The sequence below is a fragment of the Rhinoraja longicauda genome, chromosome 12, assembly GCF_053455715.1.
Source record: "Rhinoraja longicauda isolate Sanriku21f chromosome 12, sRhiLon1.1, whole genome shotgun sequence".
Classification (NCBI taxonomy): domain Eukaryota; kingdom Metazoa; phylum Chordata; class Chondrichthyes; order Rajiformes; family Arhynchobatidae; genus Rhinoraja; species Rhinoraja longicauda.
Genome location: NC_135964.1, coordinates 34863964 through 34877900, shown reverse-complemented (window position 1 = coordinate 34877900; position 13937 = coordinate 34863964). Strand labels below are relative to the sequence as shown.

General features: G+C 44.8%; 1 protein-coding gene across 2 annotated transcripts in view; it reads right to left on the bottom strand.

Moving 5' to 3' along the window:
- Positions 1 to 8640, bottom strand: part of LOC144598894 (ribosomal protein S6 kinase alpha-3-like) — a 61854-nt gene extending 53214 nt beyond the window's left edge. For both annotated transcript variants that reach the window (XM_078409461.1, XM_078409462.1), the window contains exons 1-2: positions 8249 to 8640; positions 4715 to 4855 (exon numbers count right to left, since the gene is read on the bottom strand). In XM_078409461.1, the coding sequence (XP_078265587.1) occupies positions 4715 to 4855; positions 8249 to 8308 (201 nt within the window). In that variant the 5' untranslated portion in view covers positions 8309 to 8640. The remainder of the gene's footprint in view (positions 1 to 4714; positions 4856 to 8248) is intronic.
- Between the last annotated feature and the right edge of the window lie 5297 nt (positions 8641 to 13937).

The following is a 13937-nucleotide window of genomic DNA, read 5'->3' as shown; positions in this document are numbered from 1 at the left end:
ACACACTGACACCCCAAGAAATAGCCTAGATATTACCAACAAGTATCTCTGATCAAATGCTCAACACATGATTTGATAACCCTGAATGGTAAATCAGCTTCACACTTGGTAAGCAAAGGCATCAGTATGTTGGACCTATACCTGGCCCTATACCATCACCCTCGCACCCATCCAGGGACTCCAGCAGCCTTTCCAGGTGTGACAGAAGCTCACATGCACTTCTTGTAACCTATCTGCTGCATCCAGTGCTCCACATGCAGCCTCCTTTGTATTGATGAGCCTAAATGTTTCATCGAACACTTGTGCTCAGTCTGCCAGGACATGCTGGATCTCCCAGTTGCTAACCATTTTATCTCCCCTTCCCATACTGACTGCCCTGGGCCAAATTGCCATTGCCAAAGTGAGGCAAATGGGAAGAACATCATCTTGGCAGCTTACAACACAAATGGTACAAGATTGAATTGTCCAACTCGAGGTAACTAACCACCACACACCCATCCCGGTCATCTACCTCCCCCGCCCCTCTCTCTGGGCCCTATCTGGATGCGCACCTAATTCTCCTTCCCACTTTACCTTTCCATCTATATCCCCCTCCCACCACATTTTACATCTCTCTCCTTATCCCACAGCCTTTTGTCTTCTTCTCATCTCTAGCCTTTGTCCATCTATCTGCCAATCAAGCCTTTTCCTTCACCTGTAACCACATACCACTTGTGTAGGAAGGAACTGCAGGTGCTGGTTTAAACCAAAGATAGGCACAAAAAGCTGGAGTAACTCAGTGGGTCAGACAGCATCTCTGAAGAAAAGGAATAGGTGATGTTTCGGGTCGGGACACTTCTTTGGGGTCTCGACCTGAAACAATGCTACTAGCATGAGCAGCCACTCTAATTATAAGAGGTAAATGACCATATAATAATCAAAGGGTTTTGTTGCAAAAAACAAATAGCTGCCCTTCAACTGGGAATAAAACAGATACTATTTGACTGCAAAACCTACCAGCAGAAAATATCTGATCAGATAGTCAGGAAGATGGTAAACAAGCAATGTAAATTCGTATACCTGTTGCTACCTAGCACCAGAGAATAGATCTGTAAATAGTGCTCGACCAATAAAATTATAGCTCATTTAATACTTCAAATCCTCTGTTTTGAATTATGCCTGTATTCTCTCCCAAAAAAACAATCTTAACTCAGGCTCGTTATATGCCTGACTTTTTGTACATCATCTCAATGCTGCTAATGGAAACCAGCATTGCCTTTTATGGCAAGTTGCATTTCTACTATCTTTTTGAATCATAATATGGGTCCATATTCAGGCAGAAAAGTACAGTACAGCAAGGTACTGACATACTCAGCCTATCATTCCAAACCAGGGAATAGGACCTCAACCTGGAAAGAAAAGTAGCCAAGAAACAAACCAGCGAAAAAGTATCAAATTACATGAATAGAAAGGCTAGCAAAAACAGGGAAGACGAGATTGAAACAATGAAAATATAACTGCTGGATGAAAATGGACCAAGGACTGCCCAGTTTGCTTTTTACTCTCCTGATATAATATAATGGAGATGTTGACCAATTATAAAAATCACGCTCAATCAATCTACATTGCCAGTCATTACTGTACAAGAACTCTCCCGGACCTGAAGGTTCCACAAGGGTGCAACACTTATCATGGGCAGGAATATCCAACCCATGGATTGGCTGTAACAGGAATAAATGTTCTTACTGATCTCCGTTTCTGGCCAGAATTTGGTCAGCTCAGCAGAGAGCCACCTGTATAGTCTGTAAACTATACAGTTAAGAACCACACTGATACTTATTCGCTCAACCTGTGGCTCTACACTGATAAGAACATCACACACCCATTTTCCAAGGGTGGCCGCCCCCTTCAGCAATCCAAGCTCTGCCACACGCAAACTGGAGGAACAGCACCTCATATTCCTCTTGGGTAGCTTCTAACCCAACAGTATAAACATTAAACTGGAAGAACCCCAAGTCTACCACCCCTCTGTCTGCTGCTTCCTACCCCAGTTTTCTCCCACTACACCAGTCACCCTGCTCCTCCCCCATCTATGTACTCATCTTCCATCCTCAATTCCCATATTTCCATTCATCCTTTCTCTCCCCTCCTCCATTCACATCTCACTCATATTCCTTCCCCGTGGCTTTACTTTTGACTTTTCCTCTGACACCCATTTCTCTCCTTTTCACCTCTAGCTTTTGTTAGTCATTCCACGCATCTGCCAATCACCAGTACCTATTAACACTTGCCAGGCTTTGCCACACCTTATCTCTCTTTACCAGCTCCCCCCCCCAGCCCCCACCCCCGCTGTGCCATGACTACCCATTCCCTCTGTAGACGCTGCCCGACCTGCTGATTTCCTCCAGCACTTTTCTATTTGCTCAGGATTCCAGAATCTCCAGTTTCTTGCATGTCCATACAGGCGAATGGCATGTAGCCCCGGAAATAGTAGATGCATTAGTGATAATTTTTCAAAACTCTTTAGATTCTGGAGTAGTTCCTGAGGATTGGAGGGTAGCTAATGTAACCCCACTTTTCAAAAAGGGAGGGAGAGATAAAGGGGAATTAAAGACCAGTTAGTCTAACATCGGTAGTGGGGAAAATGCTAGAGTCAGTTATTAAAGATGGGATAGCAGCACATTTGGAAAGTGGTGAAATCATTGGACAAAGTCAGCATGGATTTATGAAAAGTAAATCATGTCTGACGAATCTTATAGAATTTTTCGAGGATGTAACTAGTAGAGTGGATAAGGGAGAACCAATGGATGTGTTATATCTGGACTTCCAGAAGGCTTTCGACAAGGTCCCACATAAGAGATTAGTATGCAAACTTAAAGCACACGGTATTGTGGGTTCAGTATTGATGTGGATAGAGAACTGGCTGGCAGACAGGAAGCAAAGAGTAGGAATAAACGGGTCCTTTTCAGAATGGCAGGCAGTGACTAGTGGGGTACCCAGCTATTTACAATATATATTAATGATTTGAACGAGGGAATTGAATGCAACATCTCCAAGTTTGCGGATGACACGAAGCTGGGGGGCAGTGTTAGCTGTGAGGAGGATGCTAGGAGGCTGCAACGTGACTTGGATAGGTTAGGTGAGTGGGCAAATACATGGCAGATGCAGTATAATGTGGATAAATGTGAGGTTATCCACTTTGGTGGCAAGAACAGGAAAGCAGACTATTATCTGAATGGTGGCCGATTAGGAGAAGAGGAGATGCAACGAGAACTGGGTGTCGTGGTACACCAGTCATTGAAAGTAGGCATGCAGGTGCAGCAGGCAGTGAAGAAAGCGAATGGTATGTTGGCATTCATAGAGAGGGGATTTGAGTATAGGAGCAGGGAGGTTCTGCTGCAGTTGTACAGGGCATTTCCGAGACCACACCTGGAGTATTGCGTACAGTTTTGGTCTCCTAATCTGAGGAAAGACATTCTTGCCATAGAGGGAGTACCGAGAAGGTTCACCAGATTGATTCCTGGGATGGCAGGACTTTCATATGAAGAAAGACTGGATAGACTCGGCTTGTACTCGCTGGAATTTAGAAGATTGAGGGGGAATCTTATAGAAACTTACAAAATTCTTAAGGGGTTGGACAGGCTAGATGCAGGAAGATTGTTCCCGATGTTGGGGAAGTCCAGAACAAGGGGTCACAGTTTAAGGATAAGGGGGAAGTCTTTTAGGACCGAGATGAGAAAGTTTTTTTTCACACAGAGAGTGGTGAATCTGCGGAATTCTCTGCCACAGAAGGTAGTTGAGGCCAGTTCATTGGCTATATTTAAGAGGGAGTTAGATGTGGCCCTTGTGGCTAAAGGGATCAGGGGGTATGGCGAGAAGGCAGGTACGGGATACTGAGTTGGATGATCAGCCATGATCATATTGAATGGCGGAATGGCCTACTCCTGCACCTATTTTCTATGTTTCTATGAGCCAATCCCCAGCAATCCCCATAATAGGTGTAAAAAAATATTAAATCTGTACACAAAGATCTCAACTGTTGAATAAGTAATGTGTGCTAATAATATCACTGATTAAACTGACAAGATGATTCGGCCTAAAGTAATAATCATTTCACAAAATTCTATAAATACATTTTGTCCATGAACATCAGCGTAAGCTCAAGCCATTTTGGAGCGCGAAAGAATTATAAATCACATTATTTCAGATAGTGAGAAAATCTTTGAAAAAGTTGTTGACTTGCTCAATATAGACATTTCATAAAGATATCATCAAAAGCATTCATTGAAACATTAATGTTAAATTTAGTTTTTATATTTCTATTAGCCCAGTGATATTCAAGTAGTTTGTAAATTAATCCCTTGATTTCAAATATTCAAACCAACAAAATTCATATGAAGCTATTGTCGTGACAACTAAGAAGACGACCTCAAAAAATTGTCAAGGCCTTCAACAGATGCCCTCAAAAGCCTAATAAGGAAATCCTCTCAATCAACCAACAACACATGAAATGAAAAGTGGTATCTGTCCATTTTTAAAGGACAAGTATTAGTTGCAACTGGGCAATGATTTTATTATTCCAACCATCACCCACATTAATAAAGTCATCTTCCATTTGAAAATGCTATCCATTTTTGTCCATTTCTTTTTACACTTTTCATTGTATATTAATATGGATGTTTTAAAATCAATTCTATATTTTTATAGAGAAATGTTGCAAAGTATTTAAGTATACCTCATACTGTGGAGAACTGTTAAGTTGTACAGCATTACTAGCCTGACATCGAGTGGGGAAGTCACGTAGTGTTGTGCCCCTGTTTGGGCTCTCTGTTGGTTTCTGGCTGTGGAGAAGTTTACATAGGGGAAACGATGTTGACTGCGAGGCAAAAAAATACATAAAGAGGAGAAACTTCATCTCTTGCAAAAGCCAGTGAACACTTTCAGGCAGAGTATATGCAGTACAAGACTAACACTTTGCACATTATCGCTATTATAACAAGTGTTAATCACATTTTTATAAATGCACATTTTATAGCAATCCTGGTTTTTAATGATACCTCGGTTATTGCATTTTAATGACAAAAGTACCGACCAGAATATTAAAGGAAACAATAATGCCACCCTCAAAGAAAGTATTGTAATTTTGAAGGAAAGCTTAATACCAAATTTATTGATCTGCTAAATGACACCTTCAATCATGCCAATTTTTTCAACTTTTAGAAACCCAATACAAAGTGGTCATAGGGTCATAGAGCGTAAAACAAGCCCTTCAGCCAGTCGAGTCAATACGGCCATCTAGTACTTATCCATACAATTCCCATTTCCCAGCAGTCTACCTAGAATCTTCGAAGCCATAAAAAGGGAGGGAGAGAGAAAACGGGGAATTATAGACCAGTTAGCCTAACATCGGTAGTGGGGAAAATGCTAGAGTCAGTTATTAAAGATGTGATAGCATTACATTTGGAAAGTGGTGATATCATCGGACAAAATCAGCATGGATTTACCAAAGGCAAATCATGTCTGACGAATCTTATAGAATTTTTCGAGGGTGTAACTAGTAGAGTGGATAAGGGAGAACCAGTCGATGTGTTATATCTGGACTTTCAGAAGGCCTTCGACAAGGTCCCACATAGGAGATTGGTGTACAAACTTAAAAGCACACGGTATTGAGGGTTCAGTGTTGAGGTGGATAGAAAATTGGTTGGCGGGCAGGAAGCAAAGAGTAGGAATGAACGGGTCCTTTTCGGAATGGCAGGCTGTGACTAGTGGGGTACCGCAAGGCTCAGTGCTGGGACCCCAGTTATTTACAGTGTATATTAATGATTTGGACGAGGGAATTGAATGCAACATCTCTAAGTTTGCGGATGACACGAAGCTGGGTGGCAGTGTTAGCTGCGAGGAGGATGCTAGGAGGCTGCAGAGTGACTTGGATAGATTAGGCGAGTGGGCAAATGCATGGCAGATGCAATATAATGTGGATAAATGTGAGGTTATCCACTTTGGCGGCAAGAACAGGAAAGCAGAGTATTACCTGAATGGTGACCGATTGGGAGAAGGGGAGATGCAACGGGACCTGGGTGTCATGGTGCACCAGTCATTGAAAGCAAGCATGCAGGTGCAGCAGGCAGTGAAGAAAGCGAATGGTATGTTGGCATTCATAGCAAGAGAATTTGAGTTTAGGAGCAGGGAGGTTCTGCTACAGTTGTACAGGGCCTTGGTGAGACCGCACCTGGAGTATTGTGTGCAGTTTTGGTCTCCTAACCTGAGGAAAGACGTTCTTGCCTTAGAGGGAGTACAGAGAAGGTTCACCAGATTGATCCCTGGGATGGCGGGACTTACATATGAGGAAAGACTGGATAGACTGGGCTTGTACTCGCTGGAATTTAGAAGACTGAGGGGGGATCTTATAGAAGCATATAAAATTCTTAAGGGGTTGGAGAGGCTAGATGCGGGAAGATTGTTCCCGATGTTGGGGGAGTCCAGAACCAGGGGTCACAGCTTAAGGATAAGGGGGAAGTCTTTTAGGACCGAGATGAGAAAACATTTCTTCACACAGGGAGTGGTGAGTCTGTGGAATTCTCTGCCACAGAAGGTAGTTGAGGCCAGTTCATTGGCTATATTTAAGAGGGAGTTAGATGTGGCCCTTTTTGCTAAAGGGATCAGGGGGTATGGAGAGAAGGCAGGTACAGGCTACTGAGCTGAATGATCAGCCATGATCATATTGAATGGCGGTGCAGGCTCGAAGGGCCGAATGGCCTACTCCTGCACCTATTTTCTATGTTTCTATTTCAAATTTCCATATAAACATTTATTAATTTTTGTCATGGCATTTCACTTTCCCATCTAAACGTTTCTTAATTCTTTGAGTGCTACCTCAAGTAATGCATTTCAGATTTCAAGCAATCATTGGGTGAAAATTCCTCAACCGCCCGCAGCCCACGTTGCTCTAAATCTCCCATGTCTTTACCTTAAAACAATATGCTCTGCTTTTAAGAGCGCATTGGTTTAACAATCTACCTAACAAAATTCACAGAGGTTAAAAATCAGAAGTAGAATTGGCTATAGACCTGCAACCTCGACCCATAACATTCTATCATAATGTGCACATTGTGAATAAGCATCTACGTGGAATATTTCCAACAGTAAATTGGCCAGTCATGAGGCTAACATCAATGCGCACAATACATTAAAACAGAATATTGGTCAACTATGCACTCCTTTGGCTTAAAGATGTCAGGCAACTAGATCCAATATTATTAAAATATTAAAAAGCTCCAATTTAGAGTGATTCAATAAAAAGCTAACTATTGCCCCAAGTTCTGATCAGGCTCATAAGTTTCAGACTGTGGGGATAACAGTAAATTGCTAAAATTCAGTTTTGCTGATTCAATATTGCAGGTGAAAAGTTTAAGAAAATATTTCAAGTGGCTAAATCATTAGCGGACAAGAAATAAATCAATTAACTTGGGCGTAAAACCCAAACAAATAAATTCTAATAATGCAACTCGATTTTACCAAGGCAAAATCAAAATTATAGAAACTGCACTGCAGTTTTCACAACACTTTGCTGATTAGTGGCAAAACCAAATAAACAAGAACCTGAAAAGATATACCGTGACAGCAATGTTAAATTGAAAATGTAGATCCTCGAAAATTAAATATTCTGCACATTTTAAAGGCAACAAATACTTGGCTTCCTTTGTAACTGTGACAGAACTGGACCAACAGCCTGTTTAATCCCAGACCAAGGACACACAATAATGTTATTAGACTAGAAAGATAAATCCTCCTTCCCTGTCCCCTCCCAGTAAAAAAGTTAAGTTACAAACTCTGAAACCTGGCCACGACGATGAAACGGGGAGGGGAAAGGTCGGGGATGAGGGAGCGAATGGGAGATGCGACGCAAGACGAAGATAGAGTGACCGCAAACGAGAAGAGAATTGGGAGATGGGGCAAAGAGGAGTAAATGAAGCTGATGGGGCAAAGATTGAAAGTGCCCAGGAGAGAGGAGGGACGAATAGTCCGGGGCGCGAGAAGAGATCAAGTTCGGGAACTGGGGCAAAGGAAGCATTCAAAGTCCTGAGGTGTTCTGCGTGTGGGAAGAATGTCCGGGGAGGCGGGGGAATTAGCCGAATGGTGGGAGATGAAGTCAAGAGGGTATCGGGGCGGGGCGGTTAGCCCAGCCTGTGGAGATGGGACGCGAAGCAAACAGCGAACAGGGCGGGGGACAGGAAAGTTGAAGTCGGGGCCTGTCGGCGGGCACGCTCACCTCTCTCCCCTTCTCCACAGCCATTTTCTGCCAGGGGTCCACCAGCTGAGCGAGCGGCATCTTGCCGGGGAGCGGCGGCCTGGCGGACGGTCCGGTGTGGGCGAGGGTAGAGCTCAGATCTCTGCGGCTTCCAGTCGGGCGGAAAGGAGGTGCCGCCGCCGCCGCCGCCTCTATCTCTATCTCTCTCTCCGACGCCTATGTGGGCCCTGGCCTCTCCCCCAAACCCGCACGTTTCCGCTGTAGAGCGCCGGACCTCCAACCGTCACCTTGCCTGCCTCCCTTTCTTTCCTCTGCCGTCGCTTCCGCTCTCAATATGGCGATCGGTGGCGGCAGCACCACCTGTGCTCCATAGCGAGGCTGCTGCCCGTCACCCCGACGACAGCCCTGGAGAGGGGGCGTGGCTCGCCCCACCTGTCAATCATCGCCGCCGCCAGGTGAACCCAAGGCCCAGCGGCTGGAATGTGCATCTGCATTGCACAACACCGGAGGTGGGAAGGAAGGAACTGCAGATGCTGGTTTCAACCGAATCTAGACGCAAAAAGCTGGAGTCAGCATCTCTGGAGAAAAGGAATAGGTGACGTTTCGGGTCGAGACCCTTTTTCAGACACCAGTAGATCGGGTAAACGCGCGGAGTCTTTGACCCAGAGTAGGGGAATCGAGGACCAGAGGACATAAGTTTAAGGTGAAGGGGAAAAGATTAAATTGGAATCTGAGGGGTAACTTTTTCACACAATGGGTAGTAAGTGTATGGAAGGAGATGCCAGAGAGAGGAGGTAGCCACCCGGTGGTGCTATCAGCAATGGCAGCCTCCCCAACCTTTGTCGTTTTGTCTTTCTTGTTATTTTTAGTGTGTTTTAAAAATATGTGTTAATGTTCTCTGGTTTGTTTTGTGTGGGGGAGGGGGAAACATTTTTTCAATCTCTTACCTTGCAGGAGATGCGATTGTTTTCCGGATCGTATCTCCAGTCGCTCTGCGGCCTAACATCATGGAGCTGGAGGCCTTGCTCGAAGCGGAGCTGTGGACTTCCCATCGGAGACAGTGATTCCTTGGCTGGGATCGACGCTCCAGCCACGGCCTGCGGATTTCAACATTGAGGAGCTCACAGTCTCGGGTAGAGACTGATATCGGGAAGCTCTAAAGTCGCAAGAGGTTCGACTAGCCCCGACCCGGGGTCAGATCGCCCAGCACTGGGGAGCTGAGATTCCCCCCCCCCCCCAATGCCGGAGCTTGATTGCCCAAACACGGAGGGCCCAACCGCTGGCTAAGGGAGCCAAGATCGCCCTGTCAACGGAAGGCTCAAGGCCCTCGACCGCAGGAGAACAAAGAAGGGAAGAGATTTAACTTTTTTTTGCCTTCCATCACAGTGAGGAATGTGGAGGAGTCACTGTGCTGGATGTTTATGTTAAAATGTATTTTGTGACTACTGTTGGGCCATTCTTAGTCACATGTGTGACCAAAATTGTGGAATACATCTCTTCTAATTCTGAAAGCATTACAGGTATATTGTTTTATACTGTATATATGACATATATGTCAAAGTTTATCAAGTGAATTTTTTATATGTTATGCTGACTGTTTGTTTAGGGTCAGAAGTCAAAAATGACTGGTCATGTGTGTGACCTCACATGGTCACACACATGACCAGTCATATTTGACCTCTGACCCTAAACAAACATTATCAGCATAACATGTAAACATTTCATTTGATAAACTTCGACATATATAAGTCATATGCACAGTACAAAACAATATACCTGTAATGCTTTCAGAATTAGAAGAGATGTATTCCACAATTTTTCACATTTTTGGCCACACACGTGACTAAGAATGGCCCTATATCGAGGGGCAGAAACCCCCCTCAAACAACAGAATGGATATTACCCCAGGAGGCAACATGAATGGCAAGGGTTTTGTTAAAGATAGGTGCAAACACTATTGACTGTACAGACACTGATTACATATAAAGTTTTTACACAGTTTTGTATATTTTTATTCTGAATAAAGTTTATTTTTGAAATTCAAAAAAGGAACCATAACAATAGTCTAGAACTATCGAGATGGCTGCTTTGCAGAGGAGATGGTTGCCCACCTCTGCGAATAGGGTCTGCAGTAGGATGCAAGGGTCCTCGTCATAGTTCATCCGAAACAGCTCTGTAACATAACTCTCTGATTTACATGTTGTACCCAGGCACACATTTGGTGACAGACATCAAGTGCTGCTAGAGGACCATCAACTCGGTGAAAGGGGCTCTTTGGTCCATACAAAACTTGTTGGTGTTCCAGCAGAGCGAGACGTTTGTCAGATGTTGCCATCTGGCCCAGTCCAAACTGTAGGGGTACATGCTGAGGGACGCACTGAAGCTCAGTGCAGCCAACTATCTCTGTAATGCAAGGCTCTGTGGGGAAGGATCACAGTCTAGGGTCTTGCTGCAGGATCTTGAGGGACTGAATCTATTTCTCCCACCACCCCAATCACCCTGCTCTTTTCCCATCTGCTGTGCACTTATCTCCAATCCCAGGGTTCTATATTTATCCTTTCATTCCCCCCTCTCTCGCACTCCCTCCTGTCACCATCCATCAATATCTTTCCTTTCTGGCTTTACATTTCACTCAGCTTCTTTCCTTATCTGACACGTTTTTATCTCCTTTTCACCTCAAGCCTTTGTCACTCACTCCTCCAACTGCCATTCAACCCCCTTCCCACCTCTATTCTCTTATTATTTACTAGGCTTTGTGCCACCCCTCCTCCCAGCTTTCTCCCCCTGTTCCAATCAGCCTGAAGAAAGGTTCTGGCCCGAAATGGCGGTTCTCCATTCCCTCCGCAGATGCTGCGTGACCTGCTGTGTTCCTTTGTCCTTGATCATTTGGGATAGCATGACTTAAGTGTGGGAGAGGTTCTGTCTCACAAATTTGATTAAATTTTTTGCAGGAGTGAGGAAAATGTTTGAGCAGTTTAGGTCAGTAAATGTTATCTACATGGACTTTGGCAAAATATTTGGCAATGTACAATATGATAAAACTTTATTCATCCCCGGAGGGAAATGTTACAACACACAAAGTACACAAAAACTTGAAATTAAAAGTGAAAACAAAAAGAAAAAGACAAGTGACTGTTGGCTGGCTGCCGTGTGCACAGTTCCTTCACCGGAACAAATGACCAAACAAACTCTTATCCTCTGGGCAGAGGATTCTAAACTAGAGTGCCTCCCCCCCCCCCCCCCCCCCCTCACATCGGGTTCTCCTTTATTCTTCCACCATCTCTCACAGCGGTTCCCCCATGTAGGGTCCCCATTGTTCTTCATGGCGGTCCCCCCACGCCGGGTCCCCATTGTCTTCCCCTCCTCCCCTCGTGTTCATCGACCACGAGGCCTCACCGCCACCGAGGCTCAGGTTGCTTCCGAGGCCCCCAATGCTTCTGCAGAGTTTCCTGCTGCCGCTGAGTCTGCCGCTGCTGAGGCTCCTTTGGCCCAGCCAGGCCTCGCTGCAGTCCCCTGCCGTGTCCCCGGCTCACGGTAGGCTGGTTCAAAAAATTTATTACATGAGACCCGCTATGAATTGATAACTTGGAGGTCTGTGAAAAGGGGTGTTCCACAAGGATCAGTGCTGGGATCTCTGTGATATTTATTAATTATCTGGTGAAAATGTACTGGCCTGATAAATATGTTTGCAAATGACATGGAAATCTATTGGCGTTGTGGACGATCAGTTAGAAATTTGGGCAGACAACAAGCAGATGGAGTTTAATTTGAACAATTGCGAGGTGTTGCATTTTGGGAGGTCAAATGCAAGAGAAAAGTAGGACTCTTCGGAAGATTGATCTGCAGATGAATCTTGGGGTGCAAGTGCATAGATCCCTAAAAGTGTCAACACAAGTGTAAGATGGTAAAGAAGGCACACAGCACGCTTGCCTTCATTGGTCGCATCATTGAGAATAAAGGTTGAGAAGTCATGTTGCAGCTGTATAAAGTGTTGCTTAAGCCACATTAGGTTTATTGTGTGCTGTTCTGTTCACTACACAATGGGAAGGATGTGGAGGCTTTGGAGAAGATGCAAAACAGATTCACCAGGTTATTACCTGATCAGTGTTTTAGCTACTAGGAGAACTTAGATAACTTGTTTTGTTTAATATGGAACACTGGAGGCTGAAATGCAACTTGATTGAAGTACAGGCTGTCCTCAGGCTACGTAAGAGTTGTGCTCCTGAGAAGTGTGATAAGCCGATTTTTTGTAAGTCAGAAACGTTCATTTTCTAAAGCTACACATATGATATAGAAACAAGAAACTGCAGATGTTGGTTTACCAAGGAAAGACACAAAATGCTGGAGTAACTCAGTGGGTCAAGCAGCATCCCGGGTCAGGTTGGCAACCTTCTTCAGACTGATGCTCTGCATATGCTTCCCATAATAATTTCAATTGGTTGAATATTCAATCTAACACACTCCATAATTAAATTAATGGGATATATATGATATTCAGTTGCTAATCAATTCCACAAAGCATTTAATAATGATTATTACTACTATGTTGAGAAACGCTAACATTTTCGGGGAGAATTTGTCTGAGATCAGATTTCTGTAAGTTAGGTGTTTAGTAATTTGGGAGCCTCTGATATAAAATTAAGAGAGGCATAGATGAAGTAGAGAGAATCTTTTTCCCAGGGTGGAAGTGTCAAGTACTGGCAGGCTCTGGTTTAAAGTGGGAGTGGAAAAGATTTAAAGAGATTTGCGAGGCAAGTTTTTTTACAGAAGAAGAAGAACAGAATACAGAATAGCTTTATTGTCATTCGTTTTACCGAACAAAATTAATTTGCCAGCAGTACAAAAAAACAAAAAACACAAGACACACAACCCCAACACAAACATCCATCACAGTGACTCCAAACACCCCCTCACTGTGATGGAGGCAAAAAAACTTCCTCTCTCTTCCCCCATGCCCCTCCCACGGACAGACAGCTTGACCTCTACCGAGGCGACTGACCCGCACAGCCCCCGCAAGGAGATGGAAAGTCCCCGCGGCCGAGCCGCACCGGCGCTGTTAAGTCCCGCGGCCGTACCGGGCGATGGAAGGCCCCGTGGCCGAGCCGAGCCGCACCGGGCACTGTTAAGTCCCGCGGCCGAGCCGCACTGGGCGCTGTTATGTCCCGCGGCCGAGCCGCACCGGGCGATGGAAGGCCCCAGGGCCGAGCCGCACCGAGCGCTGTTAAGTCCCGCGGCTGAGCCTCGCCCCGAGGAAGAGACCTAAAAAAAGAAAGATTTCCCCCACCCCACACCCCCCCCCACACATACACAGCCAAAAACAAAACACAACACACCAACACACAAACAACAAAGGACAAACAGCCTGCCAGCGAGCCGCAGCCGTTAGGCGCGGCCACACGTGACACCGCCACACGTATACAAAGAGTGGTAGGTACCTGGAACCAGCTGCCAGAGGAAGTGTTAGAAGCAGATAGGATAGCAACATTAATGAGGTATTTGGAGATATAAACAGGCATAGAATAACAGGATCCAGAGCATGTGCACGTAGATAGGATTAGTTTAGATTGGCATCATGGTTAGCGCAGATGTTGGCCCAAGGGCATGTTTCTGTGCCTGTACTGTTCTATGATCTATATCGGTTAACCCTTTTAAGTACCAGATGACGTTTTGAACGTGTGTTTGTTATGTGTCAATAATGGATTTTTTTCTT